The sequence below is a fragment of the Myotis yumanensis genome, unplaced genomic scaffold, assembly GCF_028538775.1.
Source record: "Myotis yumanensis isolate MYYU_CA2020_CCGP unplaced genomic scaffold, mMyoYum1.0.hap1 SCAF_1, whole genome shotgun sequence".
In the NCBI taxonomy this organism is placed as follows: domain Eukaryota; kingdom Metazoa; phylum Chordata; class Mammalia; order Chiroptera; family Vespertilionidae; genus Myotis; species Myotis yumanensis.
Window position 1 is genome coordinate 78,458,151 of NW_027223752.1, and position 17,982 is coordinate 78,476,132.

Here is a 17,982-nt window from a genome sequence, read left to right on the forward strand (position 1 = left end):
GCACACCGTCCCACTGGGGATCAAGCCCGCAACCTGGGTATGTGTCCTGACCAGGAATCAAACCATGACCTCCTGGTTCATAGGTCAGTGCTCCACCACTGAGCTATGCTGGCCAGGCTAATTTTCAGACATTTAAATTGACAACTTTATTTCTCTTTTTTAGTAGTTTATTCAATCATTTTATTCTTTCTAAATAGTGACTTTAACAAACTATGTGAACTGGAGTATTTTCTGAATCACTGGCAAACAATATCTTGTTTGTTCTTAATTTCCTGACACACAGCAATTTTAAGTAATTCAGAATATTGTGGAGAATTATTTTGTTTTTCTTCATTCAAATTCAGAGAATAATTTTTTTTTTAAAGTGTTCCTAATGCAGTCATTCCAGGATTTATCTGCTTTCTCTGTTAGGATGTTTTCAAATCGTTTTCTTCCATTCTACTTAAACTCAGCTCAGCTTTATCCAAAGCCTTTCCAGCGGTTCTCAACCTGTGGGTCGCGACCCCTTTGGTGGTCGAATGGCCCTTTCACAGGGGTCGCCTAAGACCATCCTGCATATAAGATATTTACATTACAATTCATAACAGTAGCAACATTACAGTTATGAAGTAGCAACGAAAATAATTTTATGGTTGGGTCACAACATGAGGAACTGTATTTAAAGGGCCAGAAGGTTGAGAACCACTGCTTTAGATGATGAGGACAACTGGTACAAGAAAGCTGCCTGGAAGCCTCTCTCAAACAGCTGTTCTCCAGCTATGGGGTGGTTGACAAAATTTTTTTTAAAATCAACCTAATGACCCAGGTTTTATTGGAGCTCTTTCATCAAGGATTTTGCCTCAGGCCTATTTTAGCAATTCCCTGTACATACCAAAATATTTCTACTTCAAAATAGAACAGATTATCACATCTTCTGGGTGGTTCAGGTGCTCTCTGCCTGAGAGCACAGAGGGTGGAATAATTGATCTCTACCTCCCCCCCTCTTCCATCCCAAGAGCAGTCACTTGAGATTTGAAATGTGAATTATTACCATAATTAGCTGTGGAATCTAGGTTCAAACAATTTCACTTCTTTTACCTAAATAAAGGTGATGAGAGTTTTTAATATTTAATGCAAGCTCTGAGACTGAGTGAATGCAGGAGGTCCAATATTATCCTTCAGCAAAACCTCTAGTAAACAGCTAACGGGTTTTGCTTTTTGGTGAAAAATACAGCAAAGAAAGATGAGAAGTTTTTGATGTTCATGAGAAAGTGTCTACAACTTCCTCCCATCATGTTTCAAGTTGAAAACTTAGTAGTGTTGCAGATTTGATCACTACCCAATTTCCAAGGAAGTTATGTCAAGAATGCTTTATCCTTAAAGATTGTAAACCCGGCCAGCACCAGGGGATTTGGCACAGAATTTGCCCAGAAGGGCAGCCATTCCTAAACTTGAGTGAGCATCCTTGTCTGGGGTAGGGCCAGAAATCTGCTTTTATTTTTTGAAACAAACTCCTGAATGATTCTTATAGAGAGGTGTCCCTCAAACCACACTTTCAGAAATTGTGGCAGGGCTGAATTTGTAGTCATCAGCCTTGTACACCTGTTTCCTTGTCTGACTAAGTATTGACAAAGTACTAGATAGCCAGCCAGCTTAGGTGTGCAGAAGTCATCACAAAATGAAGCAAAGCTAGGACCTTGATTTCATTAGCATCACATTCACTTCCCTGCAGCCTGCCATGGAAAGTGTTCAATTGTTATAGTAATGAATTAACTTGCTTCTTTCCCAAAATGTGGACATTTAATAAGAAGCCAAACACAGCTTTCATCTCCATCTTGTTCACTGAGAACATAAGGACAGATAGCACTGGAGAGCAACTGGCTAATTTGAAGCATTAATCTTCATAGTGTCTGACAAACTTTGCTAAGGTCACCATGAGCAAGGACTTACTGTTCTGAGATGTGACATTGCGTCCTTAGTTTCTATCAGTATGTTCATTCTCTTTTATGGCACCAAGTTAACCATTGTGTACTGAGGGTAACTCCTGATTATCCAGGAGGGGAAGAGAAAGGAAGGGTCACAATCTGCTCTCATTGTGGATGGGGACCCTCAGTAACCTGGTTTTCTTAGTGGAGCTGAGGAAAGGAACTCAAGTGAAGGCCCAGCTGGGTGACCTTGGATGGTTGGGCAGAGGTAGTATACGACATGGTATTTCCTGGCCAGCTTCACCAGCTGCTGAGGGATGGGTTGGGTTCAAGTAGGAGGAGACTGAGTCTCCTAATGCTTTTCTTGTGTTGATCAGAACTGGCTCATGCCCTGAGTGACTTCAACGGGGGAAGGTTTGGAAAGAGTGAGGTTGAACAGATACCCACCAAAACTAAAGCATTTTGATGATTGCCCATCCTCCATACTTGGATGCTTCCTGGTAAGGGTGATGCTATTAAAGAAGATGCACCCTAACGAGGTGATAGTTCCCTCTGTTACCATCCACTGAAGCAGTGCTTATTATTAAGTGAATGTTTTTAACTCATGTAGCTACTGACTGGCAGCACTAAATCCCTGCTTTAGGTGCATGTTCTAAAATATCTGTGATGAGCCCGGCTGGTGTTGCTCAGTGGTTGAGCTTCAACCTATGAACAAGGAGGTCATGGTTCAATTCCTGGTCAAGGCATATGCCCAGCTCGATTCCCCAGTAGGGGGCTTGCAGAAGGCAACCGATAATGATTCTTTCTCATCATTGATGTTTCTCTCCCTCTCTCTCCCCCTCCCTCCCTCCCTCCCTGCCTCCCTCCCTCCCTTCTACTCTGAAATCAATAAAAATATATTTAAAAATATCTGTGATGAGAAATACATGACTGCTTCCAAAGGGGAGCATGTAGTACTAATCCTTGCAAATGTAAACATCTAGTGCTAGGAGTTTAGCTCAGATACTATGAAGTAGTTGGAGGATGGGGTCTAGTTTAATATGGGGTATAGAAGGGCTTTTTCCATATTGGAGAAAAACATTTATAACTGTTATTTACTTCCACAAAGACTTTTAAAACTGCAAACTTAATGAACATCTATTCACATATTCCTGTTAAACATGTTTTAATCCAGAACTTTGTTTATAGTGATATGCTTATTTCTATTGAAGCAAAAATTCCATGCAGGGGCAAAAAATAAAACTGCATTTCCACACAATAATTTGGATTCTATCTGAGAGTGGGAAGGAAGCATTAGGGGGAAATTTAAACCATTTGGAAACCAAGTTGCTGTCTTGCCCTTTGTTCTGAGCTGTGTGCCTACTCCAGATCATGAGTCCATGAGCCCCACGGAGCTGGCAATGCAGTCAGGGAGGGCCCAGTACGGTGGGGTTCTTCCAAACAAGTGATGCTGGTGACAGCTGTGCCTCGGGGGACAGCACTTCCTGGGGCACCCAGTGTCTCCCTTCTCTCTGTCAGCCTTCAGTTCCAAGTTGGCATTTTCTCAGCTCCCGTGGGCGCCTCATAATGCTCCCTCCATCTTCCCTTCCTGTTGTGCAATGAAAAGGCCAAGAGACACAGTCTCCCATCCTGCAGCTGCCGGATACCGCGGCTGGGTAACAGGGAAAAGCCTCACCATGGTTTCTGAATTCCTTACCAACCACCTCATCAGTCCAAAGAGAGGAGAGTGTGAGCAAAACAGAAAGAAACACGTGGGAGGTGCCTGCTCCACCAAATCTAAAGTCAACCGAATTCAAGTCTGAGTATAAACGGTAAGCTGAGATGAGGCTTTCCTACCAGCCTGTCCCGCTCAGCTTTTACCTCATCTCTTGATTTGCTGCCCATCAAACCTGCTTCTAACCCCACCGCCCTGGGCCCTGGGCTCTTCTCTAGCGGATGCTGTACCCCTTATCTGTGGGACGCGGACAATGCATGCTGGTTTCATCTCCTTTCTGACATGTGCCTTTATTCTTTCCGGATCGCAGCTATTTTTCTGATATGCACACTCTTCAGAATAACAGCTCTGGTTTCTCAGGGGAGTTCCCATTGAAAACTGGGGACTTCAGGGTCCCATTACTCATCCACAGACTTTGGTGCATTACCTATGCTGCTCATTAAGCTGAGTTTTCATTATGGCCGTATTTTTAGGATTGTATAAAGAGTCATTGTCTCAGTTTTCTCTGCCCATAAACGGTGTTATTTGCTGCCCCTCCGTAAGTTTGTTTTTCCAGGTGCAAGTGTTCCAAGTGTCCAGCCCTTGGCATCTTTGTTATTTTGCAAGCTGACCGTGCCAGGCAGGGAGAAAAGCTTGGCTCAATCGAGAACCAAATCAACCCTCTGGCCCGTCAGTTATGCTTCCCCCAGCAGGCAGGCGGACAAGCTGCCGCCCAGCGTTTTGTCTCTGATTTTTCTGGCCTCCCCTTATTTTAAAGAACATGAGCCTCACAGCGCTCATTTTTGCCAGGCCCTGGGTAACATTTTTCTTAACTTGCCAGAATAACTGATGCGTGGCAGAATAGAGGTGACCAGGGCACCTTGGTGTTATTTTTGGTTGGAACCATATGAGGCAAGATCATAAAAGCAACAATCACATGCATTTCAAATTATTGGGTTACTCATTTGAAAGAAAGTCCTATATTTGGATGAACCCTTTAACGAAAGACCTAGAGGAAGGATCAGTTACTCTCCATGGACTTGATATTCCTTGTTTGATCCAGGTGCTCCGCAGTGTCTCTCAAAGAGAAGTCAGAGGCCTCCAGGAGAACACCTGGAATACTCTTTTCTTGTTTTTGTTTTTTGTTAATCCTCACCTGAGGATATTTTTTCCATTGATTTTTAGAGAGTGGAAGGGACAAAGAGAGACAGAAACACTGATGTGAGAAAAACACATCAATTGTTTGCCTCACTCATGCCCGGACCAGGGCTGGGAACCTGCAACTGAGGTATGTGCCCTTGACCGGAATTAAATCCAGGACTCTTCTTCAGTCCACAGGTCAACACTCTGTCCACTGAGCCACATTGGCTAGGCCTGGAATATTCCTTAAGTACCCACTGGAGAAGGGTCCCCGGGATCTGGAATGTTAGCAGCCTCACCCAGGCGATCCTTCCACTCACCATGTTTCCGCATCAATGCCTCCAGAGCAAGCTTATATTTCTGTGAGCTCCAGTGAGAAATCTCTGAGCGTCATTACAAGGATAATCAATGTTGTAAATGTTGCTGTCACTTGAATTAATAAACATTCTCCCTAAAAGAGGCTAGATGTAATGGTTCTGTCGATCAGTGTCAGTTAAACAGCCAGTACCTGGGCATTTGAGGGATGGGGTAAAGAAGCAGCGATTGTGTTTTCAGTGCTTTATCACTTGGGGTTGGCGTTTCTCGGCAAGACTTTTGTCAAGGGAAAATTGACCTGCAACTTGGATTTCCTGCTTCTAGGTGGTAGTGTTACTTCCCTTGCATAGAAAATGTTTTAGCAAGTGTTCTTAAGTAATTATTTAATTTCCTAGTAGAAACCTTTTATTTTTAAAAATATCAACACCTTTCTATAACTTAATAACGTTCTTCCTTTTCCTTGCATATAATCAACTTTTATCACTTTCCTTCTGAATACTGGCTCTTGTCTTGGAGGAAACCTCAGGCCAGGATGGCATCAGATGCTGTAATCGCTCTGCTCATGGCTGAGAATGATTCTGCTTAGTAAGTCTCCTTGCAGCGCCGTAGTGATTTTCCACAGCTTAGGTTCTCCCAGGGCAGCTCCCTCATCCCTCGAATGAAGAACCACCTAGAGACTGCTCGACGCTGAGAGCATCACATTCCTGTGCTTGATTCCTCCGGCATCAGGAGGGACCTTTTATACTTCATTTTTTAAAAAGATATTGACATCTTCCTCTTCTCTTCCACAAAAAATAATGTTTTCCATTAAGTTTCAATTTTGTGTACCTTACAGTCTACATGTAATGGCTTTTGTTAGAAAAATCGAGCAAAAAAATGAAACTCAACTGTTTTGAATAGTTTCTGTATGTATTTATAGAAAGACTCTCTACCCTTTACCATAGCAAAATATTTAAAAAATAGAAAACCTAGGCAAAGTTTTATGTGTTGCAACCTTGTTCTATGGTAACAGCTCATAACATAGGCAAAATCTCTTCCTTCAAAATGTTTAAAATCTGGATAGACACGATTTAAATGTACACATGTATGTCCTTGGATGAAAACTGTCCCATTATGCCCAGAGTTGAGCTGCCTTTGGGAAGAGAAAGCTTACATGGAAAGTTAGTCTCAGATTTTGGAAGTGCATGAAAAGATGGCAATGCTCTTGCCTGCCAGAAATCTCGATTTTTATAAAGTTCTGGCACCCTGGCAGTCCCACTAACTTCAGTCTGTAGTCTTTGTATTCCAAGTTGTCATCCAAAATAGAGAACTCTTTCTGAAATAATCAAGAACCTAATATAAATTCTTTAAGTTTTTATTAGAGTATAAGAGTTTTCAGAGGGTGTAGCCCAGTGCGAATAGAATTCTGTAGTCTTGGTGTCTGAATGGGAACCTTCTCTTCAGGAATATTGACACAGCATGAGTCAAAAAGAGTTGAGTTTGAAATTCAGGATTTAAATGCTATCCACAGCATATGACTGTGGAGAAGTGTTTCAACCTTTCTGAGTCCCAGTTTTCTCATCTGTAAAGTGGTTATAATCTCTTCCCTGCCAGGATTGAGGTAAGGGTTAAATGAGATGATATTTATAAACATTTAGAATAATACTTAGTACAATTATATAGATAGGTAAATAGAGACATTTAAAATGTGTTATGTGGATTCTATTCTTGTTTCTCCACTTGCCCATAGAAGTTTTACCTAATACCTTTGTATTTCAGTTGACCCACCTCTAAAATGATTGCTAACACATTACAGACAGATTGCGAGAATTCTCACTTCATATTACACAGTGTTTTACAAAGTATCATACTTTAAAAAGATATTAGCTTGTAAGAATATGTAATAAATAACTCCAAAATGCAATGGGTATTTAATTTTAAAGCGTGCCTTTCACATTTATGTAAAATGTTTTTTGTACTTGTTCAATAGAAATTTATCTGGCCACTGGATAAAACTAGCAATAAAACTACTGGTCCACAATGTGTCAGGCTATCTGTTTTCATAGAAATCCAGAGATTTGCAGAAGCTTTCAATTTAAGCATCTATCTATATAAAACCCTAATATGCAAATCGACTAAACTGCCAAATGACTGGTGGAATGACCAGTTGCTATGATGCGCACTGACCACCAGGGGGCAGATGCCCAACACAGGAACTTCCCCCAGCCTGCAGGCCCCGACCAGCAGTGGGGGGCAGGCCAGCAAGCGGGTGGCACCAGACCAGCCAAGACTGGTGCAAGCAGGGGCCCCAATCACCCCGCCAGTCACCCCACAGATCGGCCCTGACTGCCAGCCAGGCCTACGGACCCTACCCATGCATGAATTTCGTGCACTGGGCCTCTAGTTCACTATATAACTCTATTATAAACTGTCAACAACTTAGCAGAAGTGGCAAAGGTAGGTTTGAAAAGCACTGAACTGCCTAAATCAGGGGTCCTCAAACTACGGCCCGTGGGCCACATGTGGCCTGCCGAAAATATTTATCCGGCCCGCCGGGTGTTTTTGCCGCCACTGTGTGCATAGGAATTTGTTCATAGTTTTTTTTTAAACTATAGTCCAGCCCTCCAATGGTCTGAGGGACAGTGAACTGGCCCCTGTTTAAAAAGTTTGAGGACCCCTGGTCTAAATGCTTAAATAAAACCTGGTTGGGATGGATGTGGGTATTGGCTTGGTTAATGACTTGCTCTAGCTTGGAAGTATAAACACAATACAAATAATTATGTATTATCAATAATAGATATGGTGTCTGTAAATGAGCTCATGTCTGCTGGAGGTGGATGAGATAATGTCTATAAAGTGCTTAGAGCTCCTGAAATGCAAATTACACGTGCCATCTCTGGCTATCCTGAGGCTATTCCATGGACAGTGGTCCTTAGCCAACATAACACTGTACCCAAGGGAGCCTGGTTGAGCTGGAACATTTTCTGGAAGAGAGAATGGTTTTCTGTCCCCACGGGCTTGGAAAGTCATCTCATCTATGGTCTCTGAGTGGGACTGCATGGAGCCATCATAGGGAGATGATTATCAGTTCTGTTTGAGGCAGTGCAGTGAAATGGAGCAAACACAAGGCATGTAGAAGACTGAGACCAGCTCTGTCTGTTACCAGCAGACACATTGCCCTTGGAGAAACAGTCTCCTTTTATACATCCAATTTGAAATCTAGAGCCATAAGAATTTATTCTCAGACTAGGCAGTCTCAAGTGGCATGAAGAGAGTGAGAAGGGGTACAATTGAGATAGTCTTCCTTAAGAAAATTCTGAAGTTTCAAGGCTTATTCTTGAATAGGGGTGTCCTGTTTGTCAAGGACCCCCCAGCTTTGTCCCCTGAGTTTTGCTGCTGTCTTGTGGTTCTGCTGTTTGATTATGCCTACTAACATCTTGTGGGACACAGGGGAGCACTTTGTTCTCTTTAATGTTCTGGCTCACTTATAGACCAAGAATTTATCCTCACTTTATATAATCCAACTGAAGCAGACTAGAACTTTCAAAAAATTGTTTCTGTTAAACCCTATGGAAGTACACAAGAAAAGTAAAGATGGAAGGGCCAATGTATTCCTACATTCTGGATTAAAATTTCTGATTCTTAATTAACATACTCACTGCTCCTGTCCTTGTTTACATGGAACCCCAGAGGAAAGAATGACCTGTCCGAGTCCCTTGCTTTCTACCTTCAGACTTGTCACTGGTTGGATGCTTTTGTAACATCTGCCCAAGAACACCCCACGGGCTATGTTGACTCTTCATAATGTGGGTCCAGGAATGTGATATTCACTTCTCCCAGCTATCTCAGCTCTGCTTCCTTAGGTCTGGCTTCTGTTCTCATACTCACTTCTTCTCATGTGATTGACATTAGAAGTTACTTCACTTTGCAGGTAAGACTCTGTAGGCTGCCATGATAGTAGGGCTGAGTTCGTGTAAACCCACCAGCCCATAAGTATGACACAATATCAGTGGCATTCATCTAGCTGCTCAGTCCTGGGACTGAAGTGGGAGGTATAGGTACAAAAATTAGTAAACAGGAGTTATCCACTACTTTCTACTTCTTTTGCTCACTCTTTTACTACTCATAATATTTCCAATACTTGACTTTTTCTTTTGGTGAAAGAGCAAAGGAAAGTAGGGAAAAGGTTGTGTAAAGCCCATACTTAATAATGCTACTTCAACTAATGGAATTTTAAACAAAGAGAAGAACACACAAAATAGAAAGAATAACTCATCTTGTTCATTTATTAAACAAAAATTTGAGTTCTTGCTTTGTGCCAGGAACTCCTTGCCTACATGAATCCTCTTTGGGCCAAGAGCCAGCCTGGGATGGCCATTTCTAATCACAACATCTTTGAGAGGGCTCTGGGTCCTACAAGACATATTCATACCCCTCAAATTCACATTGAATATACTCCTTTGCATTGTTTCATAAAGTCTCATGTATAGTAGGTCTGTCTCTTGAAGGTTAAAAATCCCTTAAAGGATAGAAAACATGTCTTACTTTTCTCTTTTGTTCCCCACAGCTGCTAGCACAGTCCCGAATGCATATTATTGTGCTCTCTAAATGCTGGCTGACTGCTTGATGGACATGGGAAAAGAAAGTGGGGTTAATTGGGTGACTTTGTTTGCTAGGTCTCTAGGAATTCTCTTTTTGTGGAGAATATGTGTCATTTTCTCAAACTCCTCCTCTCCTCCTAGATGACCCTATCTCAGTGGCATCTGTAGGAATACCCATACATAGTCAGAGCAACTTCTCTAACCTCCCATTATCATTCTGTTGGCCCAAATGAGAGATTCCAGTGGACAATTTACCAAGAGTAATTACTGTCCCTGTGGTCTTTTGGACACTTGGTGTGGCTTTTTCTTACTGAATCCTATCTTTTTGCACTCTGTACCATCCAATAGAAACACTGGTGGTCTTCCACTCCTTTCTCATCATCTCCCACATCCAATTAATCACCAAGTCTCATCACACCTAACTTCTCAAGATATTTCAAATTCATTCCCTTATTTTCATCTCCACTGCAGTTACTTTAATGCATCCCATTGTCACTTCATAACTATTTTATTGCAACAATTTCCTAATTTGTTTCTCTGCCTTGATCTAGCCCCCTTCACACTAGACCTGCAATGATCTTTCAAAGATGCAAATTTGGTTATATTACTTCCTGCATTACTTTCTTTAATTGTGCTCCATTGTTCTGAAGATAAAGTTCAAACCTCTTGACAAGGAGACTCAAGACTCTTCTCAATCTTACACCTACTTTTCTTCAGCCTCACTTCTCATCTTCCTTTGCTTGCTTCCCCATCCACCTCCTCCTCCCACTTCCCCCTCTTCTACCCCAGGCACATTCAACTCTGTGTGCTTCTTTACATGCATTCTCACCTCTGAACATTTTGAATCATACTTTGGAAATTGTTCATTTGCTTCCCCAACATTCCTCTAGACCACACAGCCTTAAAGGGCAGAGGTTTTGCCTATCCTTACACAAAATAAGAACTTCAAAAATATCTATAATAATAAAAGTGGGTCTGTAGAGGAGGGAGAGACCAAGATGGCGGCGTAGGTAAACACCGGAGACCGCTGCCGCAAACAACCATTTCAAAAATACAACTAAAAGACAGAACGGACATCACCCAGAACCACAGGAAAGCTGGCTGAAGAGAGACTCTACAACTAGAAGGAAAGAGAACAGCAAACCGAGGCTCAGAGGCGGCGCAGTGTGGAAAATACAAAGGTACCGAGGTGCGCGCGCAAAGCGGGCTGGTGGCTGAGGGCGCGGTTGTCGTTTTTGGTCGGGAGTGAGTCTCAGACTCTGGGCTCCAGATCCGGGCGAGTCTCTAGGGACCCAGACTCAAACGGGAGAAGCGGGATTATCCGGCATCAGTTGGAACCTGAGGGCAGCTTTCTCTCCGAGGTTTGCAGCGGCTGCCGGGGTTCTGAGAAGCAGAGCCTCTGGGAACAGGACTGAGAGGGGTCATAACTGCTCTCTCCGCCCGCCCTGTTGAGCCCGCCCCGCCCAAACCCTGCGCACAGCCATTTGCCGATCGCCTCGGGCAAAGGCTGGATTAGCGCCTCCCCAGAAGGCAGACGTTTTCCACACAGCTGTTTCCTGCAGCCAGTCGGCCTGGTGGTCAAATCCCTCTAGTGTTAACTACAACAATTAAGGCTTGGCTAGAACAAGACTGTGCACAAAGACCACAAGGGGGTGCACCAAGAAAGCATAAAAGATGCGGAGACAAAAAAACATGACAGAAATGGAGGATATGGAGCTAAGAATCGCAATTTTGAGGGCTTGCCATAAATTTGTGCAGAGCCTCACGAAAACTAATGAGACCCTCGATGCTACGATAAAGAAATTAGAAAGTAAGCATACACGGACTGAAATAAAGAATATTATACCCAATAGCAGACCAGAGGAGCACAAGAATCAAACCAAAGATTTGACAAAAAACACCCAACTGGAAAAGCAAAATGAAAAAAGAATCCGAAAGTGTGAAGATAGTGTAAGGAGCCTCTGGGACAGTTTCAAGCGTACCAACATCAGAATAATAGGGGTGCCAGAAGATGAAAGACAGCAAGATATTGAAAACCTATTTCAAGAAATAATGGCAGAAAACTTCCCCCACCTGGTGAAAGAAATGGACTTACAGGTCCAAGAAGCGCAGAGAACCCCAAACAAAAGGAATCCAAAGAGGACCACACCAAGACACATCATAATTAAAATGCCAAGAGCAAAAGACAAAGAGAGAATCTTAAAAGCAGCAAGAGAAAGAGACTCAATTACCTACAAGGGATTACCCATACGACTGTCAGCTGATTTCTCAACAGAAACTTTGCAGGCCAGAAGGGAATGGCAAGAAATATTCAAAGTGCTGAATACCAAGAACCTACAACCAAGATTACTTTATCCAGCAAAGCTATCATTCAGAACTGAAGGTCAGATTAAGAGCTTCACAGACAAGGAAAAGCTAAAGGAGTTCATCACCACTAAACCAGTATTATACGAAATACTGAAAGGTATCCTTTAAGAAGAGGAAGAAGAAAAAGGTAAAGATACAAATTGTGAACAACAAACATGCATCTATCAACAAGTGAATCTAAGAATCAAGTGAATAAATAATCTGATGTACAGAATAAACTGGTGATTATAATGAATCAGGGACATAGAAAGGGAATGGACTGACTATTTTTGGGGGGGGGGTAAGGGGAATGGGAGATTCGGGAAGAGACTGGACAAAAATCGTGCACCTATGGATGAGGACAGTGGGTGGGGAGTGAGGGCGGAGGGTGGGGCGGGAACTGGAAGGAGGGGAGTTATGGGGGGAGGGAAAGAGGAACAAATGTAATCTGAACAATAAAAATTTAATTAAAAAAAATAATAATAATAAAAGTGTAATGTGCTAATTAGACCAGACGTCCTTCAGAACAACCTTCTGGACAAAGCCAGGGCTGCGAGGGAAGCCCGGGTCCTGGGTACCGGAGGGAAGCCTGGATCCCACGTGCCAGATGGAAGCCAGTGCTGGCAGCCAGGGGAAGGAAGGCCTACTCTTGCACGAATTTCATGCATTGGGCCTCTAGTCTATATATAAAAGCCTAAGCAACCTTTATGACCAGATGACTGGACAACTAGCCAGTAGCTATGATGCGCACTGACCACCAGGGGCAGACACTCAATGCAGGAACTGCCCCCTGTTGGTAAGTGCGCTCTCACAGCCAACCTCCTGTGGCCAGCCAACCTCCTGCAGTCCCTCCCCCCTGGCCAGCCAGCCCTGATCAGGACTGGGCAAGATGGCCCCAATCGGCCCTCATCATCGGCCAAGCTGAGGGACCCCACCCATGCACGAATTCATGCACCAGGCCTCTAGTTGGTTATATAAATGACCATTTAAGTGAGTTATTGATGTTTTGATTTTACTTCTCTGTGTGGGATAAAATCTGACATTTATAAGTACTTATTATGCACCAGACTCCATTTTAATCTCTTTAAATATAAAAATGTAGTTCATCCTTAGAAGTAAGTGCTATTACATCTTTATTTTACACATAAGGAAACTAATGTACAGAGAGATTAAGTTACCTGCCTAACATCATTCAGCTAATAAGTAGTTGAACAGAAATAGGAGCTCGGATAGTACTACACTAGAGTATTCACTCTTAACCAATATGCCATTTATTGCTTTTAATTCAAATTTATTGATGCATTTACAGGGTGTATTATTTAGGCATGTTTGGGTGAGAGCCAGATTGATTAACAGAGAAGTAGGAGTAGTCCCATGATAATGAAAGAAGAAGGGTCTCTTGAACAATAAGCAGAAGACTTGAGAAAGGACTCAGCTGGGCAGGTGGATGCTCAGTGCAATTCATCTGCAACCACAGCCACATATTGGGTAGTCTTCTGAGACCCAGAGAGTCAGTTCAAAAGCACTTGAATTGAGCACTTACTGGTCTATGTATGGGGGATACCAAAAGTAGAATAAGACATACATTTTTCAAGATACCCACAATCTAGTGAAACAGACTTCTGTGCATAAAGAATTGTATAAGCCAAAATATACTGTGGTTAACAGTGTAATAGAGGAATGTCAATCCCCCTTCTTATAATTAACTCACCTCTTCATTTCCCTGAAGGCTTGTCTGAATACAGTACTGAATGCTTATTGTGGGATGCAAGGTAGAAAAATGTTAAATGAATCTAGTAAGAGGTGTATCAGATTTCCACCATTTAGATCTAGTAAGTCCCAGAAAAATACTTTTATTGCAATGAGGAAGATGTTACATAAATTTATGGGACATGAAGAGTCCATAGGCCTTCTTTTTCATTATTTTTTTATAGTGGGGCTAAATGAATACTTACTTCCTGGCTTACCCAGGGCCCTGGCTTTTCAAGGTTTTCTGTAGGACATTTGGAAACATAGAGCTTCTGTAGTCTAAGGACGAGACTGGGGAGAGTGATGAGGAGCTATTTCAGAACAGATGTCAAGAGAACTCTTCTCTCCGTGCTAAGAATCATCAAACACATGCCCCATGCCTGTCAGATAGAGTGACTGAGGCACAGGCTCCAGAGCACAGAGACAATGAGTTGGCCTCCTGGGGGACTCTGACACTGTAAACAAATTAGCTTTGCCGGACCAGTGGCCTTTGCTCATTCTTGGGCAGTGTGTAGAAGGAAAGCTCGGGTTGGTGTGGAGTTTAATTAAGGATGGCAGCTGGAGTAGCAGGTCAGATGTCTCTGTGCTCTGCACTCCATTCATGTCATGAAGAAGTTGCTAATGGCATTTTGTTTTTCTCCAGATATTCCTGTTGCCCTGCTCCTGCCTTTGCGACTGCCCACGTGCATGCCATTGGAGTATTGTGACCTTATCCCCAAGTGTAGAGTCCAGGCAGGGAGCACACCCTAGAGGTAGAAAAACTAACCTGTAAGGAAACTATATGAACCAGTGGCAGATCGAGTGCTCCCAAATAAAATGCTTCCTCCCCATGCTCACTGTGACCTGGTTTAATGTTCATTGCCAGTAATTAAATCATGACCACCTTGGGCCTTTTAATATCTGGGAGGAAAAGAAGAATATGATTGGAGCATACCTAGTGTCCGTGTTGTCAGTGGTCCCCCATCCGGATGGGTGAGGGCAGTGTTGGGGGAGAGCTCCTCTCTTCTGTCCAAGCAAATAAGCACAGGGAGGAAAGACAGCTGATTTAGAATTGCACAATCTCATGTGAAGACGGAATCTCGAGCACTTGGAACTGTGAAATTTTTCTATCTTAACGAGATGGACTGAACAGTGTTCTTGTAAAAGTGAGCATGAAGGTTGAGATCATTCAATTAGTCAAAGAGCATCCTGTGAAGTACTAGCCATAACTGTAAACATTCCTGACTAGGAAATCTCCAAATCACATGCTCCAGTGAAGTGGAGGAGGAAGAGGAGACACTCAAACCGTGCTTTTTTGGCTTCCTGTTCTGGTTACATGAAACGCAGTAGACTAAGAAGCGGTGGAAAAGGCCTCCGTAAAATCATCTGGGATGGCATCATATTTTGAAAGAGTTGGATGATATGTTTATGGCATAAGGTCTTCAGAGAAATGCCTTATCCTATTATTGTATGCTTCTTGTAATGATGCTATATGTGCTCTAAAAACACTTCCTGGACGTGAAGCTCTGCCCTGCATCACCTGCTGTCTGCTTGCTCAAGTCCCATACAAATGAGTTAATTACTTATAGCAAGAACAGACTTTGAAAACAAAGCAGGAAATGTGAGGAATAAATGTAGTTGCCTGCTGGTGTTACAATTTCTCCTAGGTTACATCACTTTCATAAAGAGAACTGGGCAGTTTCCTGTAAGACCAAAATTCTAGGAGGAGTGGGTTTTTTAAATTTCTGACAGTTGAGACCCTGAGAAGGAAAGTTATTGAAGTAGAAAAGTACTTAAAAATGTATGTCACCCATGGACCAATGGCCTTTGGGATAGGATTATCCATTCTTGGCTTGGGGGCGAGGGGTCTTAACACTTTAATAAAGAGGACTAGCAGACAGGACCAGCAAGTAGGGCATTGATGTTGGGGAGGGGGATAAAGAATGTACAAACACTTGGAAATTAAAGAGGTACTTACAGATTGCCAATTCTATGATCTGTATTTTAAAAATGAAAATGTTGATGTCAGAAAGCTTCTCTGTGCTGGTTTTAACTTTTGAAATTGGAGCTCCATGGAAACAGCTCTACCTGTCTCTGTTAGACATAGCTGCTGGTGACTTCTGGTCCTCGTTCCTCATTCCTGTTATTCTCATGGTGTCAGAGTTCTGCCAATATCACTTAGGAAACAAAGGTTTGGTATGCAAGCTGATTATAAACCATATTACCAGAGAAATTGTGGGAAACTGGATTGTAAACTCCTGAAGAGCAATGATTTGTTTTGTGTGTCTTTTTATCTTTCTCAATACCAACCACTGTCTTTTACATAAATGTCATACTTAAAGATGTGCTGATTGAAAGTATTCTAGTTGTGAAAAATATCTTAATATTTTCATCAGTGGCAGACACAGCATAGAGTTAAGTGTCGGGACTTTGGAGATAGACTGCCTGTATTTGAATCCACCTCAGCCAAATATAAGCCCTTACCTTGGACAGATGATCTAAGTTCTCTGTCCTTTAGTTTCTTGAGCAGGAAACTGGAATATCAATTATCTCTACCTTGAAGGGAAGTTGTGAGGTTTAAGTGAGGTAATATATGCAGAGCACTTAGTGCCTGACAGAGAAAGCACTCAATGAGCATTAGATATTACTAGTCAGGATGCAAAGAAGGCTCTCTTTAACTGTTGTTAGTAAGTGATCCAGAACATATAAAAATATCATAACACTACCTGAGCACATAATAAATTAGAATGATTGTTATAGAGGTCATCAATTCTTATAATTCTGGACATTTCTTTGTCCAGAAATATATTTATATAACTCTTATTTCCCTTTGTTGCTTCTTTTTACATTGTGGTATCAAGGTGTTTTTTTTTTTTTAAGTAAATGAATTTCCTAATCTGGTTATCATTGTCTAGAGCCACATTCTAGTCTGTCCATCAACATCTTAATAAATTTTGGTGATGAGATCCCAGTGGCTTTCTCCCTTTGGTCCCTCCAAGACATCGGTGTAGCTCAGCCTATCCTTCCTGTCCCTTCTTCCCTGAGGTTTTATGTGTGTTCTCCCCCTTGTATGCCTCCAGTCCTCAGTTAAATTGATCCTGACATCTTGGTCACTGTTCCCTTGACACTTGGGGGATTTTATTTTTCTCATCCTGTAGAATCCAGCATGAAACCCATCTTAACGTGAACAAGAGAATCCACCTTTTATATTTCTATTCATCCATTCATCCAACTGTCACTTTGATTCATTGGCTTTTGTCCTTGTCGTGTTTTTACATGACTGATCCCTAACTGATATGAGTAGGTATCCTCATTCTGGTTTTATTTCCACAGTATGTTCCTCCAGATCTCTGTGTCTGCAATTTTGTGCTGGAGCAGTCCCTCTCAGTGAGAGCCCTGCAGGAAATGCTTGCCAACACAGGTGAAAATGGTGGTGAAGGGGTGAGTACCTAAATTATGTCCTAGGTGGGGATTGGGACACACCATAGCCCAAAATGCATATATCATTTTGTTCCTTGAGCTTTGAACAGGAAAACCTTAGGGTCCTTGAGATGATTCATGTAGAGACAATAAACCTTTCTCCCTGAGTTTAATTCCTCTTATTTAGCAATCCTAATCTTTCTTCCTTTTGATTAACAATTTTCCACCAAAAAATAGAAGAGACCACCATTGATGCTGCCTGAGCAGGGCATCGGATATTGAACCTACTCCCCTTCCCTATTCCATAACCCACCAGGAAATGTGAGAGGCTCAGAGGGCCTTGAGATGGAGGGTGCCTATTAAACAGGTTCTTTTTTCTTGGAGAGTTATGACTGTCCAGTAGAGCACACCAGGTTACAGCAGTTTGGAAAAGATTTCCTTGGAATTCAGAATCTTTGACATGTGCCCAGAACTCCACAGTTTCACTCATGATGAGCAAACACAGAGCTGTCTTGAGGTTCCCTTACTTGGGTCGGTAGAATGCTCCCTAAGTATTAAATTTAGGGATGATGTGTCATATCTCCTGTGTCAGAAGGTCCTTGGCCAGAGACTTCAGAATAAGGTTTTTCCCTTTCTTTCATTAACAACCCACATCTATTTATATATATTCATCATCAATTATTTTAATTTTATGGCCTGAATATTTCAAAAGCAAACACCTCTTTCCACCTCCCTTATATACTGCATTATTCCTTCTTTTGTTCTGTTATACTGCTTTTGTTCCGTCTATACTTACCCCTCACCACCACCACCATTTTTCCCACTTAGCTGTTCATAGTGTTCTTTCTAAAATGCA

The 17,982-nt window shown here is 42.2% G+C and overlaps 1 protein-coding gene across 1 annotated transcript in view; it reads left to right on the forward strand.

Moving 5' to 3' along the window:
• RYR3 (ryanodine receptor 3) overlaps positions 1-17,982 on the forward strand; it is a 398,822-nt gene that overhangs the window by 15,738 nt on the left and 365,102 nt on the right. The window contains exon 3 of the mRNA XM_070407843.1: positions 17,040-17,147. Coding sequence (XP_070263944.1) covers positions 17,040-17,147 — 108 coding nt within the window. The remainder of the gene's footprint in view (positions 1-17,039; positions 17,148-17,982) is intronic.